This window comes from Struthio camelus, chromosome 16 (assembly GCF_040807025.1).
Source record: "Struthio camelus isolate bStrCam1 chromosome 16, bStrCam1.hap1, whole genome shotgun sequence".
NCBI lineage: Eukaryota > Metazoa > Chordata > Aves > Struthioniformes > Struthionidae > Struthio > Struthio camelus.
Window position 1 is genome coordinate 9,858,539 of NC_090957.1, and position 11,288 is coordinate 9,869,826.

General features: G+C 64.1%; 2 protein-coding genes across 7 annotated transcripts; both read right to left on the reverse strand.

Annotated features, from left to right (window-relative positions):
* Window positions 1-1,222: 1,222 nt before the first annotated feature.
* ABHD11 (abhydrolase domain containing 11) lies at window positions 1,223-4,154 on the reverse strand. 6 transcript variants are annotated; one of them, XM_068909621.1, is made up of 6 exons: window positions 4,078-4,154; window positions 3,548-3,686; window positions 3,053-3,226; window positions 2,295-2,486; window positions 1,814-1,995; window positions 1,223-1,498 (listed from the first exon to the last, which is right to left on the reverse strand). In XM_068909621.1, the coding sequence occupies exons 1-6, from the start codon at window positions 4,080-4,082 to the stop codon at window positions 1,336-1,338; spliced, it is 855 nt and encodes a 284-aa protein (XP_068765722.1). In that variant the 5' UTR covers window positions 4,083-4,154; the 3' UTR covers window positions 1,223-1,335. The 6 variants fall into 6 exon arrangements, with proteins under 6 accessions (XP_068765722.1, XP_068765725.1, XP_068765721.1 ...); XM_068909624.1 differs by lacking the exon at window positions 4,078-4,154 and having other exon boundaries at window positions 3,548-3,854; XM_068909620.1 differs by lacking the exon at window positions 4,078-4,154 and having other exon boundaries at window positions 2,295-2,461; window positions 3,053-3,230; window positions 3,548-3,795.
* Window positions 4,155-8,950: 4,796 nt separating this feature from the next.
* Window positions 8,951-10,801, reverse strand: CLDN3 (claudin 3). The gene has a single exon (XM_009678170.2). It carries the CDS (start codon window positions 10,608-10,610, stop codon window positions 9,966-9,968), a length of 645 nt encoding a protein of 214 aa, XP_009676465.2. The 5' UTR covers window positions 10,611-10,801; the 3' UTR covers window positions 8,951-9,965.
* Window positions 10,802-11,288: the final 487 nt, after the last annotated feature.

The window sequence follows — 11,288 nt, forward strand, 5'->3', positions numbered from 1 at the left end:
CGTGTCCTACATACAGATCAGACAAAAAAAACAAACTCCATGCAACGACTCTGAAGCGGGGGGGAAAGACCCCTCTGGTTTCCCTGGTAACAGTGCACAGCTGCTTTCCTCCATGAATTTGTCCACCCCAAGTGGCTGGTCCCTGGAGTCAGCTCCAAGACGGGAGTGTGCCATCAACCAGGCTTCTCACTCTGGAGTGAGACACTGATTCCCCTTCCTCTCCTGAGGCATCATCAACACTGGCTTTATCATTTAACCTCTGAACTAGCATGTGCTTTATTAGTTGCAGACTGCACACCTCCTCTCGCTTTCTCCTCAGTTCTGTCCTTTGATGCACCCGTGGCCAGGGTCTGCCCTTGACCATTGCACTCGATCCTGGCAGGCTTCAGGCAGCCAGGTGGGCCCCCACTTACACTTCATCCTGCACTTCCCCCGGCTGCGGAACATGGCCCCCTCCTGCCACATTTGCCTTTGGCTGGTGGCTGAGCGGAGGCATGTCCAGTGTGCACAGGTACACGCAAAGGGTGCAGAAAGCCCCAGGCTTGCACTTCCTTCCCTGGAGATGTCACTGTGGCTCCTTCCGAAACCTGGGCAAAGCAAGGTCACAGCGCTGGGCTTTGATCCCCAGAAGAACAGAGGAGGGTCTCTCTATGCTACATCCTCTGCCACAGGAGGAGATGCTTCATAGGAAGGCATAGGAAAGGGTGTGTTTCCCTCTGGGAGCCATGAAAGATCCTTAAATTTGCATCTTACATGTGATGCTCCTCGAGCTTGGTGTGTTATGGGCCCAGTGCAGCTCTAGCCTCCCACCAGTGTCCCCTCAGATAAACAAGAACCCATTTCCTGTGCCTGCTAGCACCTTCTTTATCCTCCATGACCACATTCAGACTGTTTTCTGCCTCAGCATCGATTCAGCTTTATTGCAAGTTCTGCACAGTCACAGGCAGCTCTGCAACTGGGTGGTCCAGAAGCAGAAAAACATTCTGGGCCCAATGCAAAAGGGCAAAGCCACCCCGACAGACCGGAGCACCCTCCCTGAGGGCTCTCCTGCCCCCTTATAACATTTGAGACACTTGAGTGCAGCCCCTGGGACAGGGGCTCAAGAAGGACAGTGTCCTGGGCTAGTGACACCCTGCATCCCCGCGAGGCGGCAGGGAGAAGTCAGAGGGCTGGGCAAGGGAGGGCATTTCAGCTCCAGTTCTATCCAGCCTGGGGTGGAAGATGGCCCTGCAGGCAGGATCACACTGCAAAGGGGGTGACAGGGCGGAGGGTTCTTCTCACACTGCCCAGGAGCCCTGCTTCATCTCCCAAAACTACTCAGGTCCCATGTGGTGCTCACGGAAGCCCTGGTCCCTGGCTCTGTGGTGCTGGCAGGAAATTGAGGATGGCAGTGATGAATTCTTCAAATTTATCTTGATGGACTATGTGACCCGCACCTTCAATGAACTGGATATCTGCCTTTGGGAAGAGGCGCTGGATCTCCGGGTAGTCTTTGGGGCTGAATGACAAGAGAACACACCATGGGAAGCATGGTCAGAGGTCCAACCAGGTGTCTTCCCTCACACTCCCCAGGCAAGGAATCCTAGGTCTGACCACATCTCCCTTCCTTGCAAATGAAGCCCAGGACTCCCCCTAGACTCCCCTTGCCCTCTAGAGTGTTGGTGGCACTAGCTGTTGGAGGCACAGAGCTCGTTCAAGGACCTTCCCCATCTCTGGAGCTTCCTCCCACCCTTGGCAGCTCTCTGCTCTCTCTGCAGAAGCAGAGAGCAAGGAGTCAAACTACAGCCTCTGAGAGGCCTCTCTCCAGTCTCACCTGATATAGGGTGAGTTGGACCCTCCCAAGAAAAGTGTGGGGCCTGGATACGGCTTGTGGAAGACAGGGAAGTCCATGATATCTGAGAAGTGATGGGAAATAGCCTCCAGGTTTACTCGCCAGACATAGCGGCCCTCCACCTCCACCAGGTTGGTGAGAAGGAACTGTCTCAGCTGTGCCATCTGCCACAAATGGAGAACATGCCAGCAGATTGTACGCTCTTCAGTAGAAGCAACAAGCCCTCAAGGTGCGCCAGCACTCTCCATCCTCCCTTCCATGCCAGGCACCCCATTCTGCTGGATATGCGTGCTGCGTGTCGGTCACGTTATTCAGCACCACTGTAGGCCTGGTGACTTAGCAGAGCTGTTAAGTGAGCAGGGGTGGAAAGAGTACAGCTGGGCCCATGGCCCTAGAGGTGTGTGCTCTGGTCCCAGGGACAGGATCTGAGAGGAAACCCCATCCAAGCAGAGGAATCTCCTACCTGGACAACAGGACGCAGCTGATCATCAGCCAGCTGACGGGCTGCAGAGCGTGGCAGACCATAGGGGATGTTCACTGACTTCATGGCAGAAATGTAGGCAGAAAATTCAGACACAGCTGCGGTGGAGCTGGGACTAACATCTACGGAGATCAGGCGCTCCACCAGGTCTGGCTGGGGACACAAGCAGAGCAGCTGGAAGTGAGTTTAGATCTCTCTGCCCTGCTCTGAGCAGCAGGACAGCGCACAGGGCTCCGCCCGCAGCCAGACCCCCCAGAAGGCCTTTAGTTCCCTCCTGCCTCGCCCACCAAAGAGCTGTGACAGAGGGCAGCACAAGCAGCAAAACTTCACATGCACTTCCTTGAATTTCTATTTCCTCATGTCTTGGTGCATGAAATCTCTAATGCAATCAGTGCAACAGGGAGCTGCCAGGACAGGGCACAGCACGGGCCGATGGTCTCCATAGGGATGGAGACGTCTTGCTGTTTCTAGCGCCTACCCTGAAGCACTGAGGGGGGCAGCATGACAGACCCGTAATGGAGAAAAGTCATCCTCTCTGGGCTTCCGGGACATGACAGCACTGGTGAAAAGCACCTGTAGGTGCCAACCCCATACGTATGGCATCCTAGGAGTCCTGCAAAAGGAGCAGCCGGCTGTGCTCTGTGAGCAGCCACCCTGTAGTCCTGCTCAGGACCACCCTGAGCCCACTCCCACCAGCAGGCCCTGGGGGGCCAACAGGCCATGCTGGTGGGCACACCAACCCGCTGCAAGGCCAGCGTCATGGCTGTCTTGCCCCCCATGCTGTGTCCCAGGAGGATGCACTTGGTGATGCCCAGGCGGGCCAGGAGGTGCTGCACATCCAAACTCATTGCTTCGTAGGTCATGAGCGGGCTGTGGGGGCTGCTTCCATGGTTCCGGGCGTCCAGCGTCACCACCTAGCTGGGCAAGGGGGTACTGCGTCACCCGAGAATGATTGCCAGTGGCATGTTGCCTCCCCAGGGGCTGCAATGGCCACCAGCACACTGGCTGGTGGCACGCTGCATCCCTCATGACGGCCCACGGCATGATGGGTGGGTGCCTGGTACCACAACAGCCAGCGGCACGGCACGGCACGTCCCTGCGCCACGATGGCCAGGGGCAGCGCCCACACGCTGAGCGTGGGGCAGCGCCTGGGGAGGTGGCAGCCCCGGCCCCCGGGCACACCTTGCCCCACAGCCCTCCTCGCCGCGGCCCGGCCGGCCTGCTCACGGCCTCACCTTGCTGCTGCCGCTGCGCCGCGCCACTGCCTTGGCCACGCTCTGGAAGTTGCTGTGGCTGCCGAAGAGCCCGTGGAGGAGCACCAGGGGCGGCCGGGCCCCGCTGCCCTCCAGCACCTCGTGGGCCAGCGGCACCGCCCTGCGGGCAAAGGGGTGGGGCAGTGTGGGGCGGGGCCGTGTCAGGGGCGGGGCCATAGTCTGGGGGGTGGTGCCAGTGGCTGTGCCCAGTGGCTGGGGGGAGGGTGGCCGATTTGGGGGCGGGGCTATGGCGTGGGGGCGGGGCCAGCAGCACCACCTGTAGACAAGCGGGAGCCGCAGCTTGGGGGCAAGGCCAAGGCCGGGGGCGGGGACAAGGCCGGGGGCGGGGACAAGGCCGGGGGCGGGGACAAGGCCGGGGGCGGGGCCGGGGGGGGGTCCTCGGCCCCCGTTGGGGGCGGGGCTGACCTTATTTCCTGTGAGCCCCGCGCGGGGGGAGGGGCCGCTCCCCAGCAGAGCCCCCCCCCACCGCCCCGCGCGGGGGGGCCTCTTACGTCATCACGGCGCGGGCGGCCGCAGGCGGCAGCGGGGTCCCGGCTCGGCCGCGGGGCGGGCGGGCGGCCGGTGCCGGGGCGCGGGCACAGCGGAGGAGGCGGCGCAGCATGCCGGCGGCGCCAGGCGGGCGGCAGGGCGAGCGGGGGCGCCGGAGGACCGGGCCGGGCCGGGCCGCGGCGCGCAGCCCGTGACGCGACCGAGCGGCTCCGCCTCCGCTGCCGGGGGCGGGGGGAGGCGCGGGCGCCCCCTGGCGGCCGGAGCGAGGAGCCGGCGGCCCCCCCCCCGCAGGCCCGACCGGCCTGGGGGCGGCCCCGCCCCGCCCCGCCCCGCCCCCAGCGGCGGAGCCGGCCGGGAGCGGCCGCTGCGGGGCAGCCCGCGCCGGTACCCGCCGGCCGCGCGCCGGGCCCGCCACCGCCGTCTTTATGGGGCCGTAAAGCCATAAAGGCGCCGGGTCAAGGCCCGGCCGCGATAAGGCCGCGGCGGGAACAGGGTGAGGCCGCCCCCGCCCTGCGCGCTGCGGGCCCGGCGCCCTCGGAGCAGCGGAGACGAAGCGGCTGCGGAGCCCCTGCGGTGGGCGCCGGGCGCTGCCGCCCCGGCAGAGCGGGCCGGGCCGGCCCCCCCCCCCCCCGGGCCGGGCCGGCCCCCGCCCCCCGCCCCCCCGGGCCGCCGCGCCTCGAGGCCCGCAGAGGGCGAAGGGAGCGTCGCCTCCCCCCGCCCCGCCCCGCGGCTTCCAGCCCCGGCCGGAGGCTCCCGGGCGCGGAGCGCGGAGGGGCCTGCTGGGCCGCCTGCGGCGAGCGCCGCCGGGCGCTCCCCGGTGCTGAGCGTTTCCTCTGTCGCAGCGCGCTGGTGCCTTGAGTCACCTCGCAGGAATCGGCCGGAGCGCGAGTTCCTCGTTTATGAGCTCAGTCACCCTGGGGAGGTATCGGCCTGATTCTCTGTTTGTGCAGAAACGTTCCCGGTTTTGCTGGCTGTATCACCACGCGCTCGTCTTCTAGGTCACACGAAACCGAAGGCGGGTGCTCTGCCTGGCGCAGGTTGTCGAAGGCAGTGACGGTAGCCTGGGAGCCCTGTGGGGTTTCAGCCCGGAGGAAGCCTTTTCCGCTTAGGAAGGAGTGCGCCGGGACCTGCGGCTGTGCAGCCGGGCAGCGTGCTGCACCTCCTCCGGCTTTGCCGAAATGGCGAGTGTTTGTGCTGCGGCGGTGCACGGCAGACACGTGCACACACATGCCGCGTGCACGGCGAAATCGCCGTGTACCCACATGTTTGGCAGATGTCTGCAGGTGTGTCCCCAGGGGAAGCAAGCGTGCGTGTGCGCTCGCCTGTTTTGGGCGAGTGCCCAGTCAGCTTTCGCTGTGGGTCAGGTGTGCGCACACGCGTGTACCGAAATGCCGAGTGCCCTTCTGGAGGGTCAAACACACCTGGGGGAATCGCAGGCGCACGTGGCTGCCTGCCTGCGTTTTGGAGGTGGGTGCGCCTGTGGTGTAGGTGCTGTGTGTCTGGGAAGCGTGGCTCAGTGTTTCGGGGCGGGGAGCATCTCCAGTGGTGTGTGGACACGTGCAGATGCTGGGCAGTGCCTGCAGAAGCACCAGGCTAAGCGCTTGCTTCTGTGCTGTTTTCGGGCCTGCCTAATCCAGCGCAGGCACTTTCTCCTCCTCTTAGCAGGAGAAAGCAGGTAGGAAGTTGCTGTTTGCTGGCTGGCATCTCCTAAAGGAAGGGGCTCTGCTCTCAGCACTTCTACACCTGTATGTGGAGCCATCAGCTGTTTTTGCCTGGTCATTTGCTTCACAGTCCTCAGTGCATTTTGGGGAGCTTCCCAGCAGCTCAGATCCCTGTTTCCCTTGACAGCTAACGCAGGCCTTGCCATGGCTGGCGGACAGCTGGGAGATCTGACAGTTCAACGCCGTTCAGGATGTGCAGGAGCAGCATGGTGTGCCCAAGCTTAGCTCCTGCTGTTGGCTGATTTGCTGTCTTCCCTCGCCAAACCCCCTCCTTTCCCCTCCTCTCCGGGGGTTCAGATTGTAGGGCAGTCTCAGTAGAATACCCGGGCCCCTCCAGGAGACCCGTCAAGGCAAAATACTTCCTGGAGATGGGCACCCAGATCCCTTCCTTGGTCTGCCAAAAACTGCTTGCCTTGCAGGAAGCCAGCCTTTCTCTGTTTCTGTGAGCCCAGTTGCAGCACCGATTCCCTAAGGGGAGCAGCCCTTGAGCCAGCCGAGACCTGGGGTGCCTGCTGCGTCCAGCTGCGCGACCCAGGGCTGGCCCCACAGCTACAGCACTGGAAAAGGAAAAGGTGACTACAGTGAAGAGGGGCCTGCTGCCTGTGTGGCCCCACATCACTTTGCCTGGCGGGGAGTGGGGGCTTGGCTGGTGGAGCTGTGTGCCTTGTGATCCCGTGTGGCGCTGCCCCCGGTTCCCCTGCCCGGCTGTCGCCTGGCTCCGAGGTCGCAGCAGCACACGTCAGGCTGAGCAAGGGACTTGCCAGGGCTGCCCGCTGTTGGGCTTGAATTTCCCTTTCCCTGCCTCCTGGCGGCAGCCTGCTGGGCTGGGGGGAGCCCCAGCACCCCAGGAAGGGCAGTCTCAGCGCCCTGGGGCAGTAGGGTGGTCAGGCACGGTGCTGTCAGGATCTTGCTAGCCAGTTGCAGCACAGCTGGAGAAGGATGTGCATTTGCTGCCGCCAAACCTCCACTGAGCTCTATCATCTGCCCTCATGTGCCTCCCCAGGGACTTGCTGGGAGGCTGCATGCTGCCCCTAAGCTTTGCAGGCACCCAGAAGTTTGGGCGCAGGTGTGTTCAGGCTGGTGCTGGCAGCTCAGCTTTGAGGAAGTTCCTATGATGGATGATCCAGGAAGAGTCAGAGGTTTGAATTCCTGCGTATAAGGAAAGGCTCAGGAAATCTCCCCAGGACTTGCAGAGCCTCTCGAGGAGATGTTAGGTGGTTCCCTATCAAGTCCTTGTTATTCCTTCTGCAAATTGTCATGGACTAAGGGGTGCACCTGTTGCTATAGGTCCCAGATGCTAAACCATGACAGAGGACAGGGCCGTCAGCGGCCTGTACATAGCCTCTTAATTTGCAACCATGTTCTTGGGACATTGTTAAATGAATGGGAACAAATGTCTTGGAGCATGATGGACTGGAAAACAGCACGGGGAATTTCAGCAATTTCAGCTGACCTGTCTGTCTTTGTTGAAGAGCCAGAAAGGAGAGAGCTGAGATCCAACGGCTGGACTCGGGGTGGGGGGTGGGGGGGAGCCGCGGGGCCGGCCACATCCCCTAAAAGGCCTCCTTGTGCTCGGTGTCAGGTTCAGCCTGCAGCAGTTGCCAGACTCTTGGCAGCAAGGTCGCTGCCTGCCTGTACTCTGCCTTCCAGGCAGAGAAAAGGATTGACGTCCCTGTGTGCCAGCACCCAGGCATCCTGGGGGGCCCCTGGCCCACGCCGGCTGAGCGGCTGCCCAGAAGAGCCCCAGGCCAGCCAGTCTCAGGCTGGTTTGTCTTGACAATGAGCTGCCGATCCTTATCGGAGCTGCTGCAGAGGCGAGCCAGCCAGGCGTGCAGGGAGAGCAGGGCTAGGTGGGGCCCAGGGAATTTGAGCCGGGCAGATCACCTGCCTGAGAGCAGGGTAGCCTGGGCTCCAGCGGAGACAAAGCCCGGAGCCGCCTGCCCCCCTGCCTGGCGCATGGGGGCCCAGACAGACTCCAGCTGGTTACGCCTGCCCGCGGGTGCACCTAAGGCCGAGATCGGCAGAGCCTCCTGCTCGCTCTCACCCGCCTTTCGGCTGCGTTTCTTCCCAAACCTGCTGCTAGCCCCTGAGATGGGAGCTCCTTGCGAAAGCAGGCTGTGCAGCCCACAGAAGGCTCCAGGTAGCTGGGGAGCTGGTAGCTCCTCGTTGTCTACTCTGCCCTGGGCCTGCTGCCTCGCCGGGGAGCGCGGGAAGCTGGCGATCCACCTCCCTGCGCCAGGACTCGTCCCCGCGTTTGTCCCTGCTTGCTGGAGCGTGGTGGGGAAGGCGGGGACCGTCCAGCGCCGAGCCATGCCGCCTGGCTGGGAACAGGCGGTACAAGCGGTTGTGCAACGCGGCCTCGCCCCAGCAACTGCTGGGGGAGAAGAGCTCGGTTCCCCCTCTGGAGAGCCAGACTTTGAACCGTGCGGGCAGGGAGTGTCAGCAGGAGGATTTGAGCTGCTGCTCCGGTATCTCGGCCTGTCAGCTCGCAGGCAGAAGTCGATGGCAGAAAGTCACCGATCACCCCAAATGGGGAGCGCGGAGACCAGCCTTCCCCTTCCCCTGAACAGCGAGACCCTGGGGAAGGGCAGGCCAGTGGGCCCGTGTGCTGGGGGGAAGCTAACGGGGAAAGAGAGGGCGAAGAGGGGCTAGGGCTGCCGCCGGAAGGCCCTTGGAGACCTGCATCCTCAAAGCTGGTGCCGTGGGATGCTGCCACCCGACCCACGACTCGGCCACCATCTCCGGCATCAGCGGGCAGGGAGGGGAGCGCGTCCCACGTGCTGCTCCGTGGGGTGCGTCACCAGCCTGGCTGTGTGGAGCACCTCTCAGGGGGTCTGTGGCTAGAGGCGTAGGGTGGCTCCTTGAGGGGTGACAGCTCTGGGGTCCTGTCCCTGCTCAGACAGGACAGAGGGTCTTTCCCAGCGTGGGCTGGCAGCGGGTGGGTTCCCATCGAGGCTCCAGGGTGGAGGGTAGATTGGCGTTTTCTTTGCTAGTTGGACTACTTGGTGTCCCATCGTGTTCTTGGGGGGGCCTGAAGCCATGGTGCCCCAGTCCCTGGACGGATCCTGCCCCTCACGTCGCCCCGTCCCCCCCCGGTCCTGGCGAGGGGAGCTGGCGTTGCCGCGCAGCTCCAAGGACACGCCGCTGCACCAGCTATGAAAACAGGACACGTTTATTGACAAATGTAACTCGTACAGACCACGCGTAACAGGGTGAGACCGTTCCCCTGCCCGGCCGCGGCCAGGCGGGAGGGCTGGGCGGCTGCAGGCCCCGGCCCGGCCCGGCCGAGCGGGCAGGGGGCACGCGGGGCGCAACTTCCTCCGCGTCTCACTCATGCGAAGAGCTCTCCTGGCAACCCGAAACTGGCTCTGTTTACACGAAACTGTCTGTATTTACACAGCCGCCCGCATGGCTCCTGCTGGCGCAGCCCAGCCCTGACCCCGAAGACCTTTCCTAGCCCCAGGTCTGCCCAGATCCCCTCTTTCGCCTCCCCCGCCCCCACCCCGCTCTGCCTGCTCGCTCCACCCTGCCTGGGCTCACCGGCTACGACGGGCCCCGTTGGGGTCCTCCTGGGCGCCGGGCCTCCCGCTCAGCCAGCTCAGAGCCCCCCGGGCTGCCCTGTCCCCGGTCCTGCTCGAGCTCAGCCTGCCCTGTGCCGGCGGGTGGGGTACGGCAGGGGAAGCCTTAGCACCCTCTTGTCTTTGGATAACCCCCCCAAGGGTGCTGGGGGAATTAGCCTCTGCAAAGGGCCGAGGGCCGGGCACCACCCTCCCTCCCACCTTGAGCTCAGCCCCTGTGCCCCCCACGCACCCCAAACACCCGCTGGGGCACAAGTCATGGCTAAGCTGAAGGCATCGTCTAGCTTGGAGGACCTCGTCCTCCTGGGCCTCGGGAGAGAGGGTCCCTGGGAAGGGGGTACCTCGGAGCCGGGGTGCAATAGGTCAAAGAGAAAACTCCACCAGATGGAAATGAAAGTCCGAACTAAAGTGGCCGTTCCCCTCATCAGAGCCCTCCGAGCCAGGCAGCTGCGTTCCTCCTCTGTCCCGTGCTGGGAAGGAGGGTGAGCACGGGAAGGCAGTCCTGCGGGACGGAGAGCAGCCGAAGAGGCGGCAGTCAGCAGGCTCAGGCAGACGGAGAGGAGCAGGGAGGGCGAGGGGCTGCTCAGCTCCTCACACATAGTTCCTCTTGTCGTAGCTGGTCACGGCAGAGCGCGGGGCGGAATAGGCCACCTTGCTGCGCGCGTACCTCTCGTCTTTGGGGGGGCAAGAGCAGCAGAGGAGAGACCCCCCAAACAGCAGGAGCGCGGATGCCGCCCAGCCCACGTAGAGAGATGTGCCCAGCTCTCGCTTCTGAGGGTCGAGCACCAGCGGGTTGTAGAAATCCCGGATGATGGTGTTGGCCGACCAGGAGACGGGGATGAGGGTCATGATGCCGGAGAGCAGGAAGATGACGCCGGAGACGATGGTGATCTTGGCCTTGGTCGTCTCGTCCTCCACGCAGCGGGTGCACTGCGCCCCCACGATGGCGACCATCAGGCCCAGCACGGCCAGCACGATGGCCACCACGAGGAGGGCGCGGGCGGCCTGCAGGTCCTGGGGCAGCGCCAGCATGGAGTCGTACACCTTGCACTGCATCTGCCCCGTGCTCTGCACCACGCAGTTCATCCACAGCCCTTCCCAGATGATCTGGGCCGTCACGATGTTGTTGCCGATGAAGGCCGTCACCCGCCACATGGGCAGCGCGCAGCAGATGATGCTGCACAGCCAGCCCAGCACGGACAGGGCCACCCCCCCGATCTCCAGCCCCATAGACATGGTGTCCGGCTCCGAGCGCGCTCCGAGGCGATGGCGGAGAGGAATCCACTGGCCGATACCCGCCCCGGGGCTTCTTCGCCGCTGTGCAGCCTGCGGGAGATCAGCTTACACCTGGATGCACCTGCGCCTCTGCCCGGGCTTATAAGAGCCGGCAGAGCCGGGGCCGGGCTGCATTACCTCAGCGCTCGCGCGGGGTGGGGTTTCGCTGCTGGACGCTCCTTTTCACTGGCTCTTTTGCCTGCATCCCGCACCCTCCCCTTTGTTTGCGGAGATGGTGCTGGTGCAAGGGAGGGAGGGGAAGAGGTCACCTGTGATGGCCACCACGGGGGGGGGGGGTGCTGGCAGCGGGCGGGTGGAGGGGTGCTGGCGTGCGGATGCCCGGGACGCCGCAGGCTCCGAGTGGGGGGTCCGGGGCTGGCCGGGCCCCAGGCTGCACACCGAAGCCCATAAGCCCCGGGGCGGTGCCAGGAAACCTGGCTCTGGTGCCAAAGAACAACATGTAGCAGGAAACGCCTGCTGCGCTGGCGGCCGAGCTGCCTCGCGCCCCCCGGCAGCCCCTCCAGGGAAACCTGCGGCCACCTCTGCCCTGTCCAAACCCTCCGCTGGGTGCTGGCAAGCAGCCCAAAGGGCTGCTCTCGGCTCCAAAGCAGCAGCCGCGCCTGGAAGTCCCTCGGCTTT